This window comes from Lagopus leucura, unplaced genomic scaffold (assembly GCF_019238085.1).
Source record: "Lagopus leucura isolate 7727_CA_CO unplaced genomic scaffold, USGS_WTPT01 Super-Scaffold_100024, whole genome shotgun sequence".
In the NCBI taxonomy this organism is placed as follows: domain Eukaryota; kingdom Metazoa; phylum Chordata; class Aves; order Galliformes; family Phasianidae; genus Lagopus; species Lagopus leucura.
Genome location: NW_024962276.1, coordinates 2,661,923 through 2,687,858, shown reverse-complemented (window position 1 = coordinate 2,687,858; position 25,936 = coordinate 2,661,923). Strand labels below are relative to the sequence as shown.

The 25,936-nt window shown below is 52.4% G+C and overlaps 1 protein-coding gene across 3 annotated transcripts in view; it reads left to right on the top strand.

The window, feature by feature from the left end:
* Positions 1-225: 225 nt before the first annotated feature.
* The window catches only part of GTF2IRD1 (GTF2I repeat domain containing 1), a 50,405-nt gene continuing 24,694 nt past the window's right edge, over positions 226-25,936 (top strand). The window contains exons 1-6 of one of the 3 annotated variants that reach the window (XM_042879653.1): positions 226-471; positions 15,378-15,506; positions 17,273-17,414; positions 20,583-20,729; positions 24,006-24,189; positions 25,339-25,649. In XM_042879653.1, coding sequence (XP_042735587.1) covers positions 15,384-15,506; positions 17,273-17,414; positions 20,583-20,729; positions 24,006-24,189; positions 25,339-25,649 — 907 coding nt within the window. In that variant the 5' untranslated portion in view covers positions 226-471; positions 15,378-15,383. The remainder of the gene's footprint in view (positions 472-15,377; positions 15,507-17,272; positions 17,415-20,582; positions 20,730-24,005; positions 24,190-25,338; positions 25,650-25,936) is intronic. The other 2 variants (XM_042879652.1, XM_042879654.1) reach the window with 2 other exon arrangements.

Genomic DNA, 25,936 nt, shown 5'->3' with positions numbered 1-25,936 from the left:
GGGGGGAGAGCGGCTCTGGGGGGTATCCGGGCTCGGCCGCGGCGCGGGGCGGGGGAGCGGGGGGTGCCGGGATCTCCGATAGCGGCGGTGGAGTCGGGAGCGCGGCGTGGGGCTGCGGACGGAACGTGGATGTGTGCGCTGCTGCTGGGGCACGGCTGGGGAACGTGAGATCGGAGACCGGAGCCCGGGACGGGATCGGGGAGCGGAGCTAACGACAAACGCGGGGACGGTATTGGGGACCGTACTGGAGCCGACCTGATCTCAATACCGCACCTGCGGACGGATGTAGGAGACGGCATTGGAGACGTGGGGATCTCCGGTGCTGGGCGAGATGGGGAGAAAGTTCCTCCCCGGGGAGCACCCGGTGCCCTTGTCCTTCCAGCGCGTGGGGTTAGCCGGGATAAGCTGTAAAGCGGAGCGATCCCATTACTGCGTCACGCTTTGAGCCCCGCAGCCGGCGGCTCGTTGCAGGTAACCGCGGCCGGGCATCGTCGCACGGAGCGGTGGGGTTGCGGGGTTGTGTTCGCTGTGAGCTCCGGGCGGGCAGGGATGCCTTTGTCGGCGCTGCCGCTGTGCGTGTGCCCGGCGGAGGGGCTGAGGTGGGAGAAGGGGCATTTCGGTCGGATCCCCACTGTTGGGACCCGTCTGAGCCGGCGGAATTTTCTACTTTTGTGAAAATCGCCGCAGCGCTCGATTGTCAGAATTGAAGCAGCCTGAGCTCTCCGCCTGCTGCGGTGTTGGAGACACTCGGTGCTTCTCCCGAGTCCCGTGGCGAAGCTCCGAGCCCCGGCGTGGCCGTGTGCGCTGCCCTGCACCGGCATCACTCAGAGCTCCCTGCTGCTTTTCCCTTCTCCTCTGCAGCCGCCACCTGGATGCTATGGTGACATCCATCAGGGTGACCAAAGGAGATGTGTGCCTATAGGGACGCACTGCCCTATTGCGCTGTCCCTCCTGGAGCGGGTTTTTGCCTCTTCTTGGAGATGCTGCTGCAGGGCTGTATGCTTCCCCGTGCTTTTGCCGGCCTTTAGGAACCACCGTAGGGAACACGGACACTAGGGATGCTTGTGTGCCTTCCTGACCCTGCAGCCTGTTGACTGGGGGTTTGGGGAGAAAACCGTGAGGTGAACTGGGCTGGTTAAGGAGGATCTGACCACCGCCGCACGTCCTGCCTGTGTGTCTGGGTTTTGTTCCCCAAAGCAATCCCGTGTTTGTGCCACTGCTTCCGTGCTGCTGCAGCTGCTCGTGCAGGGGAGGAGAGGCAGGAACGTCCCCAGCTCGTTTAGGTTTGCTAATGAGAAGCTGGAGAGAAGGGAAGGAACCTGCTTGGGGACGTATTTAGCAACTTGCCCTCCAAGCCTGGTGCTAGGGACGCCTTGCCCTTGCGTGCTGCTCTGATAACCTGGCATGGGGAGACAACTTGCAAGACCTTGTGTGCTGCAGAAGGGCCAATTTTCAGGCCCTTTCTGTGTCCTGGCCCTTCAAGGACGTGTCTGGTTGCCCTGCACCCACACCTGCGTGAACAGCGTCGCATCATCCCTGAGCAATGCTCTGCTGGAATGAAGAAAATACCCCAAAGCCCCCAAACCCAGACCGTCACAGTGGTTTGAGCGATCTCGTGCTGTCGGAGCTAATGGGGGATTCCCATCTGCTGTTCCCACAGGAAATAGCTGGGATTTTTTGAGGCAATTATCAATGCCCTGTACTTCCTCTGGGAATTTGGTTGGCTGCACCCAGGCGGTCAGGCTCAGCGTAGGAATGCAGAGGGATGGCAACTGGGGCCTGAGCTGGTCTTCTGCCACGCATGGCAGTGCCAGTGGTCCCCGAGCTGGGCAGCAGAGCCCCATCTTGGAGGATGTGTTTGCTCCCTTTGCTGTTGGAGCCTGGGTTGTAAATGGGAGACGTGTGATGGTCATCATGGCAAAGGAGTGAGCGGTGGGGGCTGTTTGCCCTCTCCTTGAGAAGAGGGATGAGAAGACCTGCTGGAAGCTCCTTCTCAGGAAGGAGGTATCCATCCAGGAGATAAAAATGCTTTTAAGTTCATTTATTGGGAAGCTCCCAGCTGAAAGCAGTGGGGAGGGGTCTCTGGGTATGCTCGATACCCACCTGGGTGCTCAGCAGAGCAGAAAGCAGGTCCTTTTTGCTGGGGGGACAGTGGGTTGTTGCAGACCAGAGACCTTGCTGTGCCCAGGTGTTGCCTTTCACTTCCCGGTATGTTTTATTTAAATCTCATGAAACATCATCTTCAAGAACAGGTTTGGAGCTTATGGTCTGGCCAGAGGCTGCGGGAGACTCCAGGTTTGCGCAGTGGCCACGATTCAAGTGGGCTTACAGATTGTGGGTTTGGGGTTTTGCTCTTGCTTTGAGCAAGGCTGCTGGTTTAGTGCTTGCTTCTTAGCACAACCCCACGGATCAAATGAGCTTCTAGGCCATGAGAAAAATGCCAAGGGGTTGCGTTTGGAGGGGTGGGAGCTCTGCCTTGCTGAGCCGTGATCCTGTGTTGGGTCCTCATCCATCCATGTGCTGGGGTGTTGACCATCGTCATGGTGCCAGGTGGGACCTGGTGTGGGGACAGGGGCCACTTGTGTGAGAAAATCCCATCGAGGAGCTGTGGGAGGTTTTATGTTGTATTCCTGTGTGATAGGGGAGGGAAGACTGATGGTTTCATGTTTCCAGAGCAGTCTTAGCTTAAGATTTGCTGCCAGTCGCCACTTCTCAAATACTTTGATGGTGATTTCCAAGGGACTTACCTACAGCATCAGTAAAGCTTTCCCCGTTGGTGAAATGTTATTAAGAAAAGCAGTCAGTACAAGAATCACCTTCTTAAAAGCAGATTGTACCTTGGTGGGATTTACATTTGTATATACAAACAGCTTCTGTTTGCATTTTCTGGCTTTTGTGGCTTTGTCTGTGCTCAGTGCTGTTATGGCTGTTTTAAGAAGAGAATTAACTTCAACTAAACGAATAGGAGACCAGCAAAGACTATTGCTCTGCCTTTGCAAATTCGCAGCAATCTAATCATCCTTTACCAGGACTTTCTTCCTCTAAGCTAATCTCCACCTTTCACTTGAATTACGAGGTGCCTCCATCTTCATTTTCTCTAAATCTGCAACATCAAAAGGAGAAAATACCCATGTGGAGGCTCAGAGCCTCTGGGGAGCTGTGTAGAATCAGAGAATATCCTGAGATGGAAGGGATGGTGCAGCCCAGCTCCTGGCCTCACACGGGGCAACCTGAATGCTGTGTGTGAGAGCAGCATCAAGCATGAGCCTGGAGCACGTTGTGGGGCATAAATCACACTGGAGGTGACAGAGGTGAGAATCCTGTGGGCAGGAAGCTTTGTAACTTGGTTGTGGAGTGTTTATTGCACTGTTCTGGTCTGGTTGCTGTCAGTTGTTGTGTTCTTAGCTGGGGACAGGTGATGTTCCTGGAGAGCAAACGTGCACCCTGTGGTGCTTGTGAAGGGTTTGCATGCCTCGTAGACTCGTTAAGGTTGGAAAGACCACTGAGATCGTGTAGTCTGACCACCAGCCCATCCCCACCGTGTCCCTCAGGGCTGTTTGTACCCTTTTCTTGAACACCTCCAGGGACAGTGACTCCACCAGTTCCCTGGGCAGCCCGTATGTGGGAATTATCTGTATTATTGGTACTGCATTAGTATTTACCTGGCCAAGTCCTGCGTTGGACGTCTTCATTGTGCCAAGCTGTGCTCCTTAGCATTTTGAAGCCTAGCCGTTGAAGAACTGCATTGTAGGTCTTTTTTTGTGCATGCACATCACTGTTTTTTCCCCATGAAAACATCCCTAAGGTTGTAAGGTGACCTCTGGAGTGATGATTGTTGTTCCTGTGGGCCCTGCTCCCATTGTCTTTTTCTTCTTGTCAACTGGGTTGCTGAAGCCCAAGAGTTGGTTTCTGTCCCTCTCTTTATTGTTTGAGGAATGTGATAAAATGATCTCGTTAGGTAAATATGACCATGTTACAACTCACTGTCTGCTGAAGCACCGCTGTGGATGACGTTACTGCCAGAGGAATGGCTGCAGCTCCTCAGCAAGCTTTTGGTGGTGGGGCTGGAGGGACATTGTCCGCTCTGGATCTTGTACCTCCTGGCAGGAATGACAGTTGTTGGTACATTGGATGGAGGAAGGGTTTTTCCTTATGGCTTCCTTCCTTCACACCAGCCTGGGCTCATTGAGTGGCTCTGCAGTTGCCACAGGAGCCATAGGAGCATAGTGGGGTTGTTGGATGGGACCTTCATGAGGGTCACCTCAGGTCCCTTAGAAACCAGGTCAAGCTGATAGTGCTGCCTTCCCAAGCCACTCTTTGGTTTTCCTATAAGGAGATGTGCTCGTGCAGCAGGGAACACGTGGGAGGGCTGAGGCTGCGGCAGAGGGACTCACAGCCTGGTTGCAGGGATGCCCCTGAGATGCCACCATGTCCATGGGAGCCCGTGGGGTGGTGGACGTACAGCTTTGTGCTTTCCCAAGTGTCATCCTTCCTTCCGTGCAGGATCATTCAGCCCAGTGGAGTGGAACATGGTCCACACGGGGTTGGGAGCAGCTTGTTGGGTCGGGGTGATGTCCATACAGGTGCTGGAAGCCCTCCTGCAACCTCCATAGGCAAGGCCAGCTCCCAGTTGGTGAAATAGGTCAGGAACTGTGCTTGTTTAAAGGGCCTTTGGGGTTTTTGGGTCTTAAATAAACATCCGGGTTCCTGTTGGGGTTGGGGCTGTGCAGCCTGCGGGGGGCAGGGAGCTGTATGGGGCCTGGAGCCTGCGTGCGCCTCCTGACAAGGTTATAAATTAGCGTCATTAGAGGAGGATCGCCGAGAATAAATCGCTCTGCACCCTTTCGGGGCATCGCAGCGCTGTAATTTCATCTCGCCTTTCTGGGGACAAATGCCTAGAAAGCCCCTGGATGATATTACAGACACCCAACCTGCAAAAGTGGCACTTCACCCTGATTCATAACTCACTGAAAAGATGCAGACACCTCCACCCACATCAAGTTTGGCCAGAGGGGATGAGCATGGTGTGAGAGCCCTGCATGGGGGTCATTTAGGTTCACTGTGGGATGCTGGGGCATTTTAGGGACTGCTCTGTGTCACTGCTCCCTGCCAGCCAGGAGCCGTGCCTCTTCCTACAGTATTGCAGCATGCCCAGCCTCAAGCCCCCACGAAACAACATGGTTAACGCCAAGCAGCCCATGCGCTATTAATACAAATGCTCAGTGAGAGTGGCCGACCTTTAGCAAGGCATTAAACATTTATTAAAACCATTAGGATTAGTGTCAGGTTGCATTTATTTATTTTATTTCACACACACACACACACAAAAAGCAACAAAAAAAACCCCACCAAAGCTCAGGAGAAGCAAATGTGAGCCACAGCCCCGTGAGATGGCCGCAGGTGGTGCAGTGCATCCCTGCCACTGGGATGGGTACAGAACCCAGCATTGCTTTGCTGCAGCGAAGGGCTGTGGCAGTTCATTTTTTCCCACCTGCCCAAAGGTGTTTCCTTTGCCATGGGATGGGATTATCCTGGGTGTGGGTGAGCTCCCCACATCTCTCCGGTGGGGTTTTCCCGAGGTGCTGCTGCGAGGATTATGCGCTCTCTTGAAAATGTCTTTGTTTTCTGATGTTTGCTATTGTAATTTATGTATGATGCTGTCTCCTATTGAAAACAGAGGTCTTTATCTCTGTGGGAATTACGCCTGCATAAATACAGCCCCATCCAGGTCTGCCTGCGCCCACTGCTCCATGATGAAAGCTGTCTCCTGCAAAAGTTTCCCTGTTACCTGCAGGACCCCACTCCTGAGATGCTCTTTGCAAGCAAACTGCTGGTTTTATGGGCGTGTCACTCGTGTGCTTTCTTACTCATAGAATCATTGACTGGCTTAGCTTGGAGGGGACATTAAAGATCGTCTCGTTCTGAGCCACCTCCCATGGGCAGAGTTGCTTACTCCTGATTTCTTTCTGCACTGGTGTCTGAGATATTGCTTCTGCTGTTGAATATGTACATTGTTAGGTTCCTCATTGGTGGGGGCAAAATGAGTGTTTTCCTGCTTGATGACCTCCCAGTGCAATGGAGCCATTGGATGGAAATGCAGACGCAAAGGGGCTTCTGTGGGCGGCTGCTGGCAAAGGACTATTTTTAACTCAGCCGGGATCTTACTGCATTGCTGCTGATGCATGGGAGCACGTAGGCATCCTTTCTCATTTTTAAACCCAATAATTAAAAAAGAAGGCACAGGCTGGCTGTGCTGGGCCAGGCGCTGAGAGGATGCTGGGGTTGCTGGGGCAGGCGCCTGCCAGCAGTTGGAATGAGCCCTTTGCAGGTGTGGGTGATGCAGGACCAGATGAGCAGGAAGGGAAATCACTGCTGTCAGAGATGCGGGATGGATGGACGGATGGCTGTCGCCGTGTGTTCCCATGATTGCTGCCTTGCTGCACATCCCCAAAGGGAAATGGGTGCTTGGTGACATCAAGCTGGGATGCGGATGCTGATGGCTCCTTCCATTGCAGCAAACACTCTTAAACTGTCAGTTTGTGACGGGTTTTTCTTTCTTATTTTCTTTTTCCTTGCATTAACCTGCTTTTAGCCAGCGATGTTACAGAAGGCGTTTAAGCCCAGATCGTTCCTTCTCAGTATTGATTTTGCTTTCTGCTTCAATCTCTCTTTATTGCCCTTGGTGTTTTGAGGAGCTGGAAGGAGAACAGCGGGAGCTGAGCTGACTCTTCTCAGAGTTTTGTATTACGGGCAGTGTGGTGTTGGATGGGAGGCTGAGGGAGAAATCCATGGGGTGACTGCTCCCTAACGCAGCTCCCAGAGAGCTTGCTGTGGGACTGGGCATGTGGCAGGGGCAAGGGCTTGGGTAGGACCTGTGGGTGTCCTTTGGTTCCTTTAGTTTGCTGAGGTGCATGGAGGATTCTCTGAAGATGCCTGGAGGTCTTTGCAAGGGCTCCCCGGGGGAAGGTCTCCTGCTTTGGGACCAGACAGTGTCAGCTTTTCCTCTGATTGGGCATTCAGAGGAGCTTTGTCTCGCCTTGGTGAGCATCCTGCAACACTTTTGGGATCCCAATCCAGAAGCTGAGCTCCTATTTCATCTTCTCTTTTGGATTGAAAGGATGCTCCCTGTGCTTTGGCTGCCGTGTCTCTACCTGGGTGCTCTTTGGGGCATTGGGGTTTCTACATAAGAAGTGTGAGACCAGATGGGTTCTGTGCCCCTTGCTTAGATCTGAGCCCTGGAAGCAGCAGGGATGACCAAGAGCCGCTCAGCAGCCTGACTTCCAGAAAAAACCTTTCTCAGGGCAGCCAGCCTGCATTCAGTTGGATGCTTTATTATGGACTGGCATCATTGCCAGTTCCTCCTCGTGTGGCTCTCAACGGAGAGCCCAACTGGGGCAGCACCTCTTCCAATATTTGCCTTCCCATCACAAAGCAGCTCTGCGGCTCGAGGGCTCTCCAGTGTCCCACTCCGGAGGCGGCTGCGCCGATTCCCTAATTGCTCTCCACCCATTTGAGGGGAACTGATTAAGAAATTAATTCCCAATCTCAGGCGGCACAGAGCCCTGTTTGAATGCTTTGATCTCTGCAGAGCAGGGACGGATGCGGGTGAAGGCACTGCTTGCCATCCATCTGCTGCCAGAGGGAATCCAGGTATGGACAGCATTAGGGCAAGAGTGGCTTGTGCAGATGCAGCTGGGGGTGTTTATGTTCAGCTTGTCCCTTCTGCTCTGAATGTTCCCCCCAGAATAGCCTGGAGGTGCCCTTTGTTGGTGCACCTGAGCTGAGAGCTCCGTGTGCAAGGAGGGATGCTCGGGATGGGGGAAATATTCTTATTTTTGTTCCAGTTCATGTAAGTTTTGTGGTTTGTGGGTACCAAGGGGGGTGCGGTGAGGGTCTGTGCTTGGAGCTGCCCTGAATTTGGGGAGCTGAGCCTCTCAGCACCAATCCCTTCCCATCCCCACACGGCGTTTGGCCGCTTCGCTTTGCACTTTTCTGGGTGCTGGAAACCCGATTAAAAGCATCACAGCTCTGCATGGAAGGGAAATGTGCCACAAGGCAGGTTTGCTTTTTGCAGGATTAAAAGCAAATAAATATTTATACGGTATGCAAAGCAGGCTGATAAGATATGCACATCAGTGAGAATTTGAAGCGGTTTAGTTTTGGGTACAAGATTAAGGGGAGTGTGTGTGTTTGTGCATTATGTAGTTTTAAAGGATGTTTTCTTCCTGCTGCACGAAAATAAAAATAGGAAGGGGGAAAGCAGCGCGTTCTTCTTGGGCTGCTCTGGTTTTAGGCTGTGTGATCTCCATGCATCCCCTGCCTTTAACTGCAGGGATGGAAAAAGCCGGGGAGAGAGGGCAGTGCAGGCTGCATTTTGTATGCAAATATAATGCTGGCCCTGTTCCTAATATTCACTGTGTTTACACGTAAATGCAAACAACTGTTGACTTAGTTTCAACAGATAATGTGTTTCATAACACAATGGAAATTAGAATTAATCTGGAGGTTAGCAAGGCTACATGTGTTACCAGCAGAACTGAGGCTCCGCAGGGGCTCGGGGGTGGCTTTGGTGATGCTCAGAACCACCAGCCCATGCACAGCAGTGCAGGAATTACATTCCCCATTCATCAGTTCTTGCAGATTTTCTCTTGGAATCCCTCCCTGCTCGTGTTGGCGTTAGGAACACCTCTGTCAGTGGTATCCCACCGTGAGAGCAGTCGGAGTGGTGAGAAGGATGGGGATGGGATGAGAAGGGATGTGTGTGGGATGAGTGGGTTAAACGCCCTACAGAGGGAGGAGTGTGGGGCAGGGAGTGGGTTTGGGACTGCTGTCCTGAGATTATATGGATAGGGATGGCATGGGGATGGCTCCTCGTGGGAACTGAGGTGGTTATATGGCTTGATGCATGCAGAAATGTTGGTGCCTGTGCTGCGAGGCCAGGCAGGAGCTAGTGGCAATACCTGGGTCACCTAGTCCTAGTCCTGGCTGTGACTCCTTGCAGAAGCATCTGGGAGAGGCCCTGGCTGTGTCTTAGGGCCGCCTTCAGCCCGGGGCAGCCCCTGAAGGGCTCCCAGCTCCTTGCAAGGCTTCCTCATAGCCTGAGGAGGAGGAGCAGCTCCGCCTGGGCGCCGTTTGGGAGCGGTGTCATCGCTGTCTCTGGGTGTGTGTCTGTTGCTGTTCATCTGTCTGCTCATCCCGAGTCATTTGCTGCTGGCTGGATGGCTCCCACCAGGCGTCCGGTGACAAAATTGGGGTGTGTGTCTGAGCCCTATTAGCCACCAGCGAATCTCTGCAGGACCAGTGGCACCGGTGGGATGCTGGGTGGGATGTCTCAGTCTGGCTCTGTTGGCCATGGGGATGCTGGGGCGTGGGGAAGGCATCCCATCCCAGCTGATCTTGCTGCTGGATGGGGGCTGTAGGACTCGGGGCTGTTTGTGTCTGAGAGCCAGTGGTGATGCTGTGGTTGGTAACACCAAGTTGGGGTGAGCTCAACACAACTTTGGGGCTGGAGAGCCAGCAGCAATTCTGTTGGAGCTTCTCTAGGTCTTCCCTTTAAACAGTGAATGTAAAGAAGGAGCGAGCAGGATAGAGGAGCGGTGTGCTCTCATGTATCGATGCTGACTCAGACCCAAAATTTGCTTTTCCGTATCCTGCGAGTTGCTGGTGGCTGCAGGTTCTGAGCATCCTTTAATCCCTGCAGAAAGCTGTTTTTTTTTATTTCTCATTGAGCTCATTGATACAGCATGGAGCCAGGCACGGGGCTGGCAAGCAGCATGTCCTGCAACAGGGGGGGAAACTCGCTACTGAAACAACAAGCAGAGAGCTGAAATATCAGCAATAAAATTAAACTGTAATGAGATTAAACAGTGGCTCTTCTATCAGACCCTCGTTGTGCAGAGGGAATTACCTGAGAAGTGCAGCAAGCACATTGTGAGCATGGCCATGGGCTGGGATGGGCTCAGCACTGAGGATGTGCCCAATGCACACACCTTGCCCTGGTGCACTGCCCCAACCCAATGGGGATGCATGGCTGGAGGGCTTCGTTCTGCACATCCCTGTGTGCACTGGGGGTATGGGATCTGTGTTCCCTTCCCAAGGCGTGGGATGTAGGGAAACATCCCAAAAGAATGCAGCTCGGACCTTGTGTGAAGGACTGCAGTTTGGGGTTTTGCTTCTGCATCCGTGGGCATGAGGCATTGCTGCCACCTGCACGTGGGATTCCTCTTTGATTTAGAGGAAAAAAGGAAGGGGAAAAGAAATCTGTGTGGCTGTGTGATATAAAATCTGAGTTTGGATCTCTGTAAGTGCACGGAAAACAACAGGCTTTTTATGTTGGCTCTTGGGGTAGGAGGAGAGCAGGCTAGAATAAAGATTTACAGTGTTTGGGAGATTAAAGGCCCTTGGTACATTGTTCAAATACCACGAGATTAGTTTCCAAGGAGACGGATACCAGTTGCCATAGGCACCGGGGGGCCAGGAATTAGGATTGCGATTTTTTATCCTGATCACGCAAACAGTAGCTGAACGCTGCTAAAACTCCAGCTTTAAATAACACGAGTGTTAGCTTACATACCAAGAAAGCAGACTCTGGAAACTGGATCCCGTCCTCTCCCTGCTCCCCGTCGCCCTTGGCTCCATGCTTGGCTGGAGCCGTGCTTTGTGGTGTTGCACCTGGGTTTAAAACCCACGGGTTGCCAAGCGGCATGGGGCGCACACAGATGTAGGTCCGTGGGTCAGGGTTTGACCCCCTGTCACTCAGCCCTGTGGCATGACCATGATGCTCATTACCAGCACTCACCTCCTGCCCGCCGGCCCCGTTTCGGCACTGATGTGCAACCCCAATCCCAGCCCCAACGGCTCATCCTGGCCTTGTCTTATCTTTCTACCAAGGGCTTGCTCTCCTTCGGGGATCTATTCACAGCCGGCAGCTGCACTGGTGCAACAGAGCGAGCTCCACATGCCCTCACCTAATTTTAGCAGCCATGGGCCACCCGCTTCTGGGAAACGCAACCTGAGCCCCAGCAGCACCGCAGCACGCATCCCGAGCGCTCATCCCAGCACAGCATCCCTTCCCTGCCACGCTCCGTGGGTTTTTCCCCCATTTTTGTTTATTTGTTTATTGTTTTCTTCAGTAAATGAAGAGGCTGTTGCTCGAAGCCAGAGCTTCTGCGCCTGCCTGGCGAGAGGTTGCAGCATGGCAGCTTGGTGGTGTGGGGATGCTGGAGGGACGTGGCAGAGCCGGGGTGAGAGGTGCTGCCTTGCCACGGTGACACAGAAGCTGGCTGTTTGCAAGAGATCTGGTTTGTTCTGTGCTTGTGTTCGGAGTGGGACAGAGCTGTGCTGTGGGTTATTTGGGGCAGTGGCTGCGATGGATGCCTGGGGATGTTTTCGTTTGGTGCCGGCGCGTATGTGAGGAGCTTTTCCAGCAGTTGCCCTGCTTTTTATTGATAAAATAAAGCAAGGGAGGAGGAGTCTGATGGCTCGGAGCCATTCTTCCCCTTGGAAGGGGTTAAACAAACCCCAACAAACTGGATTGGTTCGGGGGGACCTGTTCCCAGCCCTGGTGCGGGCATGGAACATGGTTGAGGTACCCCAAGCTGCGCCAGAGGACTGACCTCAAACACTGTCATTTTTTAACTTGTGCAAACAGATGGAGTGAAAAAGGAGATCTGTGGGTGCGAGGAGAGACATTGCAATGGGGCAGTGGTTATGGGGCAGCGGATGTTTATAGGGCTGAGTCATGTACATGTGCCCTTGGTTGGTGTGGGAAGGGCAGGTACCCCAAATACCAGAGCCCCAGGAGGGCTGCATTGCAGCATAAGGATAAGATTGGAGATTTTCGGGCTTTTGGAGAGCTTATTTATGGCCACTTCATGAACGCCTGTTATCGCAGTTATGTGCTGGAGCTGGCATTGATGCTGACCAATCTGTGGCAGGAGGGCTGTGCTGAATCAGGCATTGGGGATTACATCTGAGTGGGTTACGGGGCCGCCAGGGCATGCAGAGCATTCATTTATCTCCTGCAAGCCGCACGTCCAGAGCAGTTTGTCAGCCCCTTGGTGGGGTACAGCCAACACTTGGCAGTGTGTGAGAAAGCTGCCCGTGCTGGGCAGACATCCCCAGCACTGCGGTGATGATGAGTTGCACATCAAGTCAATGCGAGTCAAGTGTACGGTGCTCCGAGCCAACCACCAAAAAGCTGACCTCAAAAGTCCCTGAGATTTATTGGGGTGGGAAAAACGCCTGCAGTCAGCGTCCCCTTCTTGCTGCCTTGCTGTGGCTCTCGTCCTGAGCCCACATCCCCATCAGGGATGTGTCGGAGCCGGGGGATGTGGGGACTGTCCCTGTGCAGGAGGGCGGATGCTGGCTCTGTGCTGCTGCACCTCGGCAGTGACATTCGTTGTCCCTTCGGCTCCTATCGGGACAGCTCATGATGAATTTTAAAGCACGTTTAATGATAGTGATGGCTAATGACTTACGTGTCCTCCAGGGCTGGTGTGATTTTTAGAAATCCCCTTTCAAGGCGCCTTCCCAGAGCAGAAGGCAATTACAGCCCTATCACCGCCGTCTCATTGCTACCTGTGGGTCCCCATCACATGCGTCCCTCTGCCGCCAGCCCTTTGGGTGATGCTTCCTGGGTGACTCAGGAGCCCAAATGCCATCATCAGAAGTCCTTTTGATGCTGTGTGGCTGAGCTGCCCCCGGCACAGCTCCAGCACCTGCCCCAGGCTGTCTCTCTCCAGCCCATGAGGCATGGATGCCCTATGAGTCCCTCTCGTTAGTACATACCCATTTCTTTGATGTGCACGTGGCTGTTCTCATCCTATAGCATTGCTAACCCTGGTGCATGCAGCCGTCCTGCCCACAGGGCTTCCTTGTGGGTCCTTACCCAAATAATGAGCTTTATGCCTTCTTTTTCCCCTCTTCTTGCAGTGGAACTCAGCTTTGGGTGATGTACCCCTCACTTTGCCTTAACGGAACCTGTTTATAACTTGAAAGTTCCAACAACACCATTTTCTGCTTGGAAATTTCCTCTGGGGGAGGGGGAAGGGGGGTGGGTTGTTCCAGCTTTGTTTCACTTGTTTTGTTATTCTGTTTGCTCCTGGCGCTTTGGAAATGGTGACAAAGCAGGCAGATGTTTATTCCTGAGAAGGGTGCACGGCATGGGCAGGTGGGGGACCGTGGCATAGGGGCAGAACGGGGCTGGGGTGGGAATGCATAGTCCCCATCCCCATGGCAGCACTTGGACATCGTCCCCATCCCTGCAGGACCGCGGCCCCTTGCTCGTGGATCTGGCCAGCTCGCGTGTACTGTGCCCCCGTCCCACCTGCAGCCAGCCCTAAGTGGTGTAAGAATGGTTTACCCCAGTTTCCCTTGAGCTTAGTTTCCCTCTGATTAGACAAACAACTTCAAGCTGTACATCTTAATTTGATTTGAATAAGCCTATCGCTCGCCATGAAGTTTTTTTCCTCCCGTTTATTCCCCCTCTTCCCTTCTAAATCTGCTGTCACTGCTATGCGTGACCGTAAATGATTAAAAGCTTTGTAGGAATATTTCTTCCTCCCTCACCCCCCCTTCATGAAATCCCAGACATATTACTTGGGTCACGTCCTGCTGTCCCTGGAAGGCTGTGGGATGAGGCTGCTGCAGTTGTGCTCGCTGCAGGCCTGCCCCAGCCCCGTCCTCTGGGGCTCTCTGCAACGCTGCCAACAAACATACAACGGTGGCAATACGGAATAATAATTGGGGCACTCAAAGATGCACATCATCAAAGTAAGGCTGTTTTCCATGAATGCTTGGAGGGGAGGGGGGCTGAGCAGTGGGAGCCTCCAGGTGACGGATGGCCCAAGCCTGGCGTGTGGCATCGCTGCTCAGCATCGCATCCCACGGCGGCTCTGCGGCACTGCCCGATGCTCACAGGGTGGGCTGCCTGCAGGACATGCTTGTGTCCCTGCTTCATTTTACAAGCTGATGAACCTTTGGGTCGTTCATCCCCCCCCCGCATCCTATTGCCAGCATCATCCTTGGGGAGAAAACTCAGCCGTCAGCTCCGCTCGGGCGGGCAGCGCCGCTCAGAAATGTCAGCTGCTCAGGAGAGGATTTTTCTGGGTCAGTGTTGGCGTAGCAGAAGTGCTGGCGCAGCCTCATTCACCACTCTGTGCCCAAACACACCCGCACGGCCTGTGAGAATCCTCCTGGGTGTGGGTCCCGTTGGCACCCTGTGGGGTGGCCCTGCTTTGAGTCTGCACAGTGGATCTCGTTCTGTGCCCGCAGCTTCATTCATATTCCTTGGCTCGCCCTGCCCGGCTCCCTCTAATCTTGTCTCATTAGAAATTCCCCGTCCCCTTTTATCTGCTAGAAGCTTCAGCACTTGATTCATGAGCCTGGTTGGATGGCCATCGTTCCATCTTCTTTGCTGTCCTTTTATTCGTAGGATGGAAGCTGGGCAGTGCCGTGTTGTATGGGCTCTGTGCATCTCCCCTTCCCCACATCACATTGCTTCTCTGAACTGCTTGTAGATATCAGTGCTGGGATTGAAGGATGAAATGCATTTTGGTGCTTATCCTCTCCACCTGTGTGACCGAATGGGTGCTGTGATGTGGCTCAATCCAGTCCCATTTTCCCCATTTTTTTCCTCATTTTGGAGCTTCTAGGGCTGGTTCTGCTCCCCCCACCTCCACCCCTCAGGAACCCAAAGCTTCTCCTGGAAGAGGAGCTGATGGTTTAGTGGACAATTAAAAAAAAAGAAAAAAGGAAAATACCCTAAAAAGATCAATTCCCTTTTGCTTTCTCCCCACACTGAGCTCCTGTGTGTTGATCAAAGTGAGGGCAGATTGCGCCATGCCTTGAGGACACCTTTGCATGCCAGTTGCTCTCCTGAGTATAAAGAGAGCCCATGGGGATGGGGAGCATGGGGACACATTTGTCACCCAGTGCTGTTTGGTGTCACTTCTCCCACGGGCACAGCTCTGCTCAGGGTGTCCCACCTGGGTGGCACCTGCCCAGGGATGAGTCCCCACTGGCACGGTTGGGATGTGTGGCATCGGCGACAGGCTTTGCTTGCAGCTTGGCAGCACTCGTGGTTGTCTGTTCTGCTCCTGGCAGGGCTGAGCTGATTTGCACGTGGGTGTCTTCCACATGCCTTTGGTTTTCTGCTTTTCCTCTTGCTTCTGCCCACTCGTGTGCATGGTGTCTGTGCTGGGGCCGGGCGCCGTGGTGCTGTCGGTGATGCAGGAGGGACCCAGCAGCACTAATGGTGTGCTGAGTGCTTGCTAAAAAGACAATTTCTTTTTTTTTTTTCTTGGGGGGTGGTTTTCATCATTCTTTTTTGCTTCTATCAGTAACAGCATTGCATTTTTTTTTAACCTTATTTTCAGGTGAATATGGCACTGGCAGGGAGGCCTCTAGATGTGACCCTCGGCAGCTCCAGACCTGAGCAGTGGAATATGGTTTTTCCCCAGAAAGATGAAATCATCACCAGCTTAGTGTCTGCCTTAGACTCCATGGTAAGGGTCTCCACTCCTCTCCATCCCTGTGCCCGTTTCCAGCTACTGAAGGCATTGCTGCAGCCTGAGCAGGGCTCACATTAGAGCCCAAAGTGGGGAAAGCCTCCATACCCCCAGCAAAACCACCCCTCAACTCACTGAGCTCCCATTGAAAGGGCTGTGCTGAGGGATGTTGAGTTCATCACATTCTGACAGCCCTGCTTGGATCAGCCCGTGCTCATCTCAGCTCCGCAGCGTTCCCCATTAATATTTATGTCGGTATCAACTGAATGTAGGGGCTGGTTGGGTTTTTTACTTGATGTTTTACCAATGTTACCGTGCACTTTTACACAACAGGAGAACAATGGCTTTTATCTGGCAGAACAAAGAAAATAACTTTCATATCTTTTGACGTAGAATTCCCAGTGGAAGCCTTGCATAAGTCAGGCATGCTTACATAAACAAGATAACTGTTGGGATTAATTCTCATGGACCAGAGCTAATCTGATTTTTAACTGTGAATGTGATCGAGAAGAGAAGGTGCGACTGTAGCAACAAATATCTAATGGAAAGCAATGTGCTCAGCAGCCCTCCCTTTTCAAGCCAAGTGTTCGATGTATTCATCTTGAAAGCATCTTCATCTCGACCAGGAAGGCATTTTTCCCCAGATAGCAATTTCCTTTCTTTTGACCACTGTCACCCCACTAAAGAGCAGGTTCCCCGGAGCTGACACGGCCCGATGGCTTTGATGTGTGTCTGTGCCATCATCTACAGCAAACCGTGCTGTCGTAGTTGGGCTTCTTAATGAACGCCCGTTGTTCTGCTGCCTCTGAACCTCCCTTCTCACAGTAGGTTTTATATTTCTTTTCCGCATGTTGAGTTTCTTGATCAAAATATTCCAAATTATTGCTGGGTTCTTGAAAGGAGACTTCTTAAAAATACATATTTTGGTGATATAATGAAATGCTCCCTTCTTGAGGAAGCTCAGCAGGAGGGAAAATGACCAAATAGAGTTTGCGTTGAGCCCAACCAAATGAAAATCGTGTGCGGGGGAGTTGGAAGAAGGCGGTGGCTGCAGTGGGGTTTGGGCCGTGGGCAGCACTTTCCTGCTCCATCCTCAGCTCAGCTGGTGTGCTTTGGGTCACCTGCGCTCCATTTTTGTCGTCACTGAAGGATGAAAGTGGGAAAATCCCCATTTACATTGTGAGCTTTGGATGGGGCCATGGCAGAGCCGTGGGAATGGGCCCCAGGCTGCGGGCACTGTGTAGGAATTACAATGAAAAATAATAACAAAAATGCATATACACGTGTTATGTATAGCAGGAAGGACAAATTACATAAAATGGATTAATGGAGGAAGTCTTTTTCATCTCTTTAGTGTTTTGCATAACTGTACAAGAAGAATCACTCGACTAATCCAGACTTTGACCATATTAGTGTTCTGTAGCTGAAATAAGATTCTTGTGCTCCTTATTTTATTAGGGCTGGTGGAAAACCACAAATTGTTGTTTCTTTGTTCTATGCAGGAATGTTTTCTTTTAAAGAAATAGTATAAAATTGTTATTTCGGGGAGGGGAGGAATAGAAGTCACATGTTTACCAATAAAACAAGCTTCTTTTTGCATATCTAAGCCTTTATGGCGTTGTGAAGTGGTCAAAGTATTTGTGGTGCAGGGGGTGCTGTAAAACCCATGAAATTCTATCTAAAACATTGCTTATGATGGGGAGATGGCCACGGGTGGCTGATGCAAGGCAGTGCTTGAGCTCTAACCCATCACATCTCTGCAGTGCTCCGCGCTGTCCAAGCTGAACGCCGAGGTGGCCTGCATTGCTGTGCATGATGAGAACACCTTTGTGCTGGGCACTGAGAAGGGCAGAGTGTTCCTCAGTGCCAGGAAGGAGCTGCAGGCTGATTTCCAGAAGTTCTGCCGTGAGTATCTTGGGTGATTTGAGCTTGTCTGCCTGTATGACGTGCTCGGGTTCGTTCGTTGTGTGGTTGAGGATGGGCAGGTTACAGGTGGCATGGCTTCGTGTGTGGTGTTTGTGGGGCTTGGCAGAATGAAATTGTAGATTCATGAAATCACAGAATCTTAAACTGTAGAATCATAGAGTGCCTTGAATGGGTCAGGACCTGAAAGATCATTCAGTTCCAAACCCCCTGAATGGATTTCCTCGGGCATGGAACTTGGTGCTCCATTGGTTCATGACCCCAGAGTTGCGTAAAGAGGCTGGGGCTGGTGGGGCAGATGGAAGCCTTTTCCAAGGAGGGCACTGTGTGTCCCGGCTCCTTTGCATCCTTTGGTCGGTGAGGTTTGTGGCGTGGCCATCTGTGAGCAGGAGGAAGTCTGAGGGAATTAGCAGAATTAGGTTCTCCTAGGGATCAGCCTGGAGCCAAGGCTTTTATTGGCTTTTGGAATCACAGGAGCAGATTTGGAGAGCTGGAAGCACTGGTTGGATTTTTGAAGCCAATGGGAATCTTCATTCCATGGGATATCCCATTCCATGTGGATCTCAAGCAACAGCCACGATGTCCTAGGTGCCACCAATTAACACACCCCAACCTTCACACCTGCATTTTGGGATGGCTTCATCCCTCCACACAAGCTGGAGCTTTCTCATGGCTCCCTGCAGGAGTAGGGATGGGGTTTTGGTGCTGCTGGTGAGCCCTAAGGTGAGGGGAGGTGGCCCTGAGCCCTGCAGGAGGGCCATCACACCTGGTGGGACAGTGGTGGGGACAACAACCCACATATGCGTGCACGCATGGCCTGGTGTTGATGAAAACCATATTTGTGCTTAATCCGTTGGAGAAATTGTTCAAGAACGGTTCATTGTAGTGAAAACATGAGTGCTGTAAAGCTGCCAGGGTCACTGTCTGCTTGGCTGATTCGTTGCACATGTGCTGGGTGAAGCACAAGGCTCGCCCGCAGCACTCGGCTTTGCAGCACCGCATCCCTGAGCATCTCAGCCCTACTGACCCCACTCCTCCATCGCGCTGCAGATGGGAGGCTGGCATTTCTTCCACTCTATTTGGGGCTAGGAAAGCTGTCTGCAGTTATTCTCCAGCTTGATGTGTTTCCTTTTGTAGGCAGGTTTTTGTTTTGAACGGTGGCGTTTTGGGAAAGGTTCTTCCCGCTGTGAAAAGAAGGCAGGAGAGGAACGTAGTTGTCAACAGCAGCAGGACAGTGAGTGTAATTAATGGAGCTGAGCCTTACAGATTTTGGCACAGGCTGCCCAGAGTGGTGGTGGAGTCACCGTGTCCGTGGAGGTGTTTAAGAACCATGGAGATGCAGTGCTGAGAGTTGTGGTCAGTGGTGTGGTGGGGACGGGTTGGTGGTTGGACTGGATGATCATAGAGGTCTTTTCCAACCTTTATGATTCTATGAGGTGCCAGCTGTGAGGCCCTGCAGCTCCCATTAGCTGATGACTGCATGCACATCTCACTTTTAGTAATACATCCGCATAGATTCCGGTCAGTTACCATCGGCATCGAAGCTCCCCTCGCCTTTGGTTTAATTTACACCTTTGTGGAAGTGGAATTCTAACATCTGGTACAAAGCATGAGATTCTGACTGTGGGGTTTGTAACAAAGCGGCAGATACTCGAGACAGGGTGAAACGTGATAACTCTGTCTTGAATTATAAATGGCCGAGGCTCAGCTCCACTACATAAAGCTCTTACAACTGGCATGCATCGTAAAGCATCCCTGGAAATGCCTCTGATTTATAGGCTAGCTGCCCCCTTAGAAAGGATCTGAAATAATCTAAACCAGACATCGGTGGGAGATGTAAGAAGGCTCTTATCTGCCGAGCTGCTCCTCCGGGCACACAGACCTCACTTGGATGCTCTCCTTTATCTGGAGCTCTGGCTCAGCCTTTCCTGACGCACGGTGGGACCTGACAGTTATAAAGATGGATGTTAATGGAGGCGAGTTTGCACTCAGATGGGAGGGAGAGTCTCAGAAGGGTGTGAGTTTGAGTGGATTTCACCACTTTTGTAGAATACTCAGGGTTTCCTTCCTGCTGTTGTCTTTACCGCCAATCCTTCCAGCACCTTAAAAACAATTATTAAAGGCTGTGGAGTAGAAGGCATGGTCACCACTCCAGTCAATAAGTGTGGGGACAGTAAGGGACGGCATGGGGGTGGCACAGGGATGCTGAATCCCTCCATGTCCTCTTTTCACCTGGGAACATCTCAGGAACAGGTCTGTAGGGGGACAGGCAGCGTGGTGCCACTAAATCCTTCATGCTGCCCTAACCATGAGACCATCAGCAATCTCCCAGAAGCCATCCAGCAGTGGCAGAGCAAGGACTTTTTTAGTTCTTACGATTTACTCCAAGTCTGTCCTTCTGGACATCAGTATAAACCGGACACGTGCCAGCTCACCTGCCCTCAGTACTGGGCTGCCACTGCCTTCCCCCTGTGCCAGGAAGGATGGCTGAGCCCTCTGTGAGCAGCAGCCAGGTTGGATGGCTGGTGAGAGCCTGTCGAGATGATGAAGGAATTAGTCCTTTGCCACTGAAAATCCCTGGTGAATCGGTTTAGCTAGAATAGCAATAATGTACTTGTAGTGTTTAATTTTCTGTGCATTTAGAGACGCGAGGAAGTCGTTGCTGAAGATATGCTTTATTTGAGGTTTAATGGGGGAAATTAGCAGGAAATAGCTGGTATTACCAAGTTATGTGACGCTGAAGGGTAAAAAAGCCTCTGAGAAAGGCGGATTTTCTCTTTCGGAGAGATTGAAGGCTAAGCAGATTGAAACCAGAGAAAAGAAACGCACTGGCCAATTAATCACAATGGTGTCAGTGCAGCTGAGTGTGTAAAACAGGAGTGAAGGGGGGTACATGTGAGCTGAGCATGCCCACGGCTCGCTGGGGTGCACCATGGCAGTGCTGCCTGTCCCTGCACCTTTCCCCATGCATCTTAAAGGCCTTTGCTGACACCGGAGTCTGGCAGCTGTGGGTCTCGGTCTTGCGTGGACAGGCTGCGTGATGAGCTGTTGATGTTGGCCGGCCAGTTTCATCGTTTTGTGCAATCAGAGTTGCTGGCAGCATTGTCCACTGAACCTTCTCCCACTGCAGCATCTCCTGTTTTGTTCCAGGAGTCCAGCAGCGGAGGGAGCAGGACGCAGAGGTGCAGAAGAAGGCAAAGGAGTGCGGGCGAAGCATGCTCAGGGTCTCCCCGGACCAGGGATCAGACGTGTACCTCCTCAGGAAGATGGTAGAGGAAGTGTTTGATGTGCTTTATAGTAAGAACCTTCACAATTCCATCTGGGGATTTGGACGGCCCTGGGGCTCGCTGCACTGCCAGCACCAGCCCACCTTGTGGCTTTGGGACCACTGGCACCCAAAACAGCGGGCCCTGCTCCTGCGTGGGGTCAGTGCTGTGCTGGGAGGAGGTCCAGTCACTGCCTTGTCCCTTTGCAGTGAAAGGGGCTGTACCCCAAATGGGTAGCAGTGTGCTTGAGGGGAGCACCCTGCAGCTCCCCGGTCAGCTGAAGCCTCTGCTGTGGGCTAAGTGGGGTTCTCAAATGCACCCTCATCCTGAGTGCTGCCCATACAGCACTTCACAGGTGTCCCAGGCTCTGCACCTCGCTCTCCCCTTTCCATGGCAGCTCTGCTTAAAAGCAGAAAGATGATTTTCTCAGCTCTGAGAGACAAGCTGGTGCCATTCCAACACATGCATCATCCCCAGCAATAAAGCTCGTGCAATTAAAATGTAGATGACCATATGGCTGCTGCTACGTTGCCTGGTGGGTTGCAGGGCTCCCTCTGGGCCCAAGCTGTGGATGCTGGAGCTGCGGCAGCGCTCCTTCTGCACTCAGAACATCCCCTCCGGGTCCACTTGCAGGGCTCCTGGTTGTGGTGTAGCTCCACGTTTCAGTGCCCACTCACACCTGCACACAGCATTGCTGTTTGTTTGAAGCACGCATCGCAGGCTTTGGAGGTGAAGGGGAGACGGCATTGCTTCCCCTGGGGCAGAGCAGTTGGGATCGGAAGTGGAGGTTTTCTGAAACCACTTAAAGGGCTTGGATGTGATATTCCCATTAAAGGGGGTAATCAAATCCTCTTGCTGCCTTTGAGAGCTCATCCCAAGTCACGAGGAGAAGGGAATACAGAGAGCCAAGCGGATGAGCTGGGGCTGCTCGGGTTAGAGCTGCAGGCTGCGTTTTCCTGCTGCAGGCTGTAAAGCCAACGGGGAATACAAGAATTATTCTTTTATATAATTAGGTATTTAGATTATGTAAGTTTTACCAGGGCTCATTTGCATGGGGCTGGATGAACTAGATGGCCCGTGTATGAGGATAAGGCTGGAGATGCTGTTTGCGGTGTGGAGGACGTGTGTGGGTTTGATGCAGTGCCTGACTTGCAGGATGCATCTCCCAGCAGAACAGCTCCTGCAGTGCTGCACTGCATCCCCAGGCTGGTCCCAGGGTAAAGCCTCTCCTGGTTGATCAGGGAGAAGCTGTAGGAGCCCCAGGGGGATTCTGTTTCCAATACCGACAGGGCTGTTGGAAATTAGGAGTTATCTCTTTTCCTTTTTTTTTTTTTTTAATTTTCTTATCCTTTCAGTTGCTTCCCATCAACAGGGATTGGAAACAAAAATCTTAGAGAATGCTCAGTCAAAAAGACGGCATATTCCCTCCAGAGCCGGGTAATCTCTGCACCAACAGGATGACTGATTACCGCCAGCTTCTATTAAACAGGCATTAATGATGATTATTGTCTCTCTTTAGCTAAACCGTGAGGCTCTGCGTGGCAGCACAAGGCTTGGTGAAGGTCACTTTGACAGGAACATGCTCCCCATAAAAATGTGTTCAGGGAGTTGTTGAGTGCTGGGTTGATAAGGGGCCGCTTGGGCATCGTCCTCCTCCCATAGCAAAGATGGTGGGAGGTGGAAAGCTGCTAACGCCGGCGCATCGAGGCAGCAGTGCCTTCTGAGCCTGCAGAAAGTCTTCTTGCAGTGTTGTGGTTCAAAGGTTTGGTTTGAAACTTCTGTTATTGGCTTAATTAAAATATTATCCAGCCCAGCTATAAGGAACCTTGATGGCTTGTGCGAGTCACACATCATTAGTTATCATGCGTTGCTTCAAAGAACATGTTGAAGAAATCACTTTTAATAAGGACTTGCTGACAGTGCCATAGGATTTCCAGGGTTTCTGTCAGATCTTTTGTGTGTCTTTTTTTTTTTTTTAAGAGAGAGAGAAAAACCAGAAGATTTTAAGGAGAATCACTATTTAAATGTCCCATAGTGTCCTCTGCTCCTGACCACAGTGCTGGGGCATGGATGGAGATCCCATGGGACATGAGCTGAGGAGTGAACCCATGCCATGCAGCCAGATGTTCTGCATCTGGACATTGCTTTGCCAGACAGGTCACATTCATGCACGGCTGTTTCTTTTGCTTCGTGCTTCAAGCACCAGGCTTAAGTGGCTGCAGCCAGTTGGGTTGGCTTCCAAAGGAATTGCTCAGGACAGAGCAGCTCAAGGGAGTTGGCAAATACCCCCAAAATGCTTTGGCAGAGCCTGGTTTTCTATCTGGTATTCATGCTGCCTTGGCCATCCCGGATGTGGGCACGGGGCCTCTTCCGTCCTTTTAGCAGATCTCTGTGTCTCAGTGATGCTGTGTGGTCATCCTGTGCTGCCAGGGAAGGGGAAGCCATGTGCTCCTGGCTGTATGGGCATGTTTGGTTATCAGAGGTATAGAGGTGCCTCGTGTCACCCAGCCAGCCCTGCACTTTGTGGGACTGTGGGGCTGCTGAAGGGGAAGGGGTGGGCACAAGTGTCTGTGTTCACTCTGCCTTCAAATCATGGAATGGAGGGAAACTTTTGGGGATTTTCTTCTCTTTCTTTGTGAGCGAAGGCTGCCTCACAGCAGTGGGGATCAGAGTGCTTTCCTTTTCTCCAAGAGGTAAAGAAAAAGTACTGACAGTAAGATATGCAGAATATTTCAGTAAACTAAGATGAAAACCCACGCGAGCTGAGGATGACACATCTCCTTTGTCACAGAATCACAGAATCACAGAATGGCCCGGGTTGGAAGGAACATCAAGGATCATGAATCTCCAACCCTCTGCCACACGCAGGGCCACCAACCTCCCCATTTAATGCTGGACCAGGCTGCCCAGAGCCCCATCCAACCTGGCCTTGAACACCTCCAGGGACAGGGCAGCCATAGCCTCTCTGGGCAGCTGTTCCAGCACCTCACCACTGTCTCTGTAAAGAATTTCCCCCTGGCATCTGTGCTTTGTCAGCACAGATTCCTTGCTGGCACGGATCTGGGGTCCCTTGGAGGTGGGCTCACGCCAAGCGACCCTAATTGAGGATTTCACTGTGCCACCTCCATGAGGAGAGCTCAGTGCTTAGAAAGAGCTGGAAGATCCTAAGCACCAGACTGCTTGCTTCTCACAGTGTCTCCATCAGGCTTTGCACAGCAATGCCTGCAGTCCCGCTTTGGGTTTGCTCTTCGAGCCCTGCCTGGAGGGCCGGGGGTCCCCGCTCTGTGTAACTGTGCCCTTTCCCCAGGTGAAGCAGTCGGGAAGAGCAGCGTGGTCCCTCTGCCCTACGAACGCTTCCTGAAGGAGCCGGGACTGCTGGCGGTGGCCGGCTTGCCCGAGGGGATCAGCTTCAAAAAGCCCATGGAGTACGACGTGAAGTCCCTGATGGCCATTTTAGAGCACAGCCACAGCATCCGCTTCAGGCTAAAAAGGTAACTGCAGGGATCCTGGAGGGGCTGCAGGGGGCTGAACCCTTGGCCCGTCAGCTCTCATCACACTGCTGTGCAGTGGAGCTGCTGTTGTAAGCATGTGGCAGTGCACGAGGTTAACTGCAGTGCTCTGTGCCACTCTGCCAGCATCTCAGCTGCAGTACACTCTGTGCTTTCTCGTCTCCAAAGAGATTTCCAGTGTAAATGTCGCAAGCTCCTTTCTAGGCTGAAATGTATTTCTGTGCCAGAGGATGAGGGAGATGGGGGACAGCAGCGGGGTGAGGTCCCCCAGCTGCCATGTTTTCACGAGGAGCTTGTTGGTTTTGGATGCTCTGAGCTCGCCTGACTTGAGGCACCTTGGATCATTCAGAGAAATGCTGAGCACTGACAAATACCTCCTCTGAAGGCTCAGCACTTCTGGAAAATCAGGCTGAGATGGCTAAAAGTAGGACACGCGGAATTTGAGCCGTTCAGTGAAGCCATGGCTGCCTGTCTCATGTGAAGCTTGTGCACTTCCTAGGTACGAAACGCATCCTTGGGCTGATTGAGGTCCCTGGTGAGAGTGCCTTGAGGCCTCAGTGCTGAGAAAGGCAGCTCAGACACTTGGTTACAGTCCCACAAATTGTTTTATTCCTAAGCACACCAGGCTATGGGACTGGATGGCTTTGCCGAAGCCATAAGCATTATGCACTGCCATAAGCTAACCTGTTCTGCTTAAAGGAGAAAATGGTGTAGGTTCCCAAAGAAGCTATAGGGGGTTGGGTATCTGCTGTCATTTCTGAAACCCTGAGCAAAAAGGATTTAAGTGCAGGGGGTCCCATCCTCTTGGGCACGGCCCATTTGTAGGCTCTCCTTTCCCCTTCCATCTCTTTGTTCATACGGCTTATTTTTCCTACTCACATCCACCCTGAACATTGGCAGAGGACGCGCTCAACTTCCACAGGCACCCAACTCACTGCCTGGAGCCACTGTCCCCATAGTTTGGAGCTGTGTGCACCCTTGCCTTGAGCAGCTTTCCCCTTCCAAGGCACAAGGTGTTGGTGGCAGCTCCCAGCACACGCAGGCCGTGGTGCTCGACTCTCAGGTCTCCAGCAGTGCCACAGACCCAGCAGAACCTGTTTTCTCCTCTTTTTCTCCTTTTCTTCCCTTCAGGCCGGCGGATGAGCCCAGCAGAGAGCCGAACCCTAGCGTAGAGTTGACTTGTACTTCCCTCGTGCCCAAGGGCAGCCGAGACCCTGGTGCCAACAGCCACGTGGCCAAACCCTCTGGCCAGGACGCTCCCCCCGCCGTAGCCGTGACCAATTTTTTATATGGTGTCTCGCTGCCTACGCAGATCGCCATGGACCTAAAGCAGGAGGTGTCCTCCGGTCTGCACGGGGCGACCATGGCCAGTGAGGTGCTGCTGCCCAGGCCCTCGGGAGAGCTGAAGGTGCCTTCCTCACAGGAGTACAGCGACTGCTGTGGTAATAGCCTCGAGTTCGCTCGCAGACGAGGGCCTGGTGCAAAGCCCCATGGAGCTGAGAGGGAAACATTCGGGGCAGGGCGTAGGGGGCCAGCGGGCTGGGGCTGGAAGGTGGACACTATTATTGGCCCTGGGGCTGTGCAGCCCTCACAGAGATGAGGAGGCCCTGCTGTGCTGCCCCAGCATTGCATTGGGTGCCTCCATGGTGCCGCTATGGATGTGCTTTGCTTTGGGGGCACTGCATTGGGTGAAGGGGGTGAGAGATGTGTCACAGATGCCTAGCCCCGG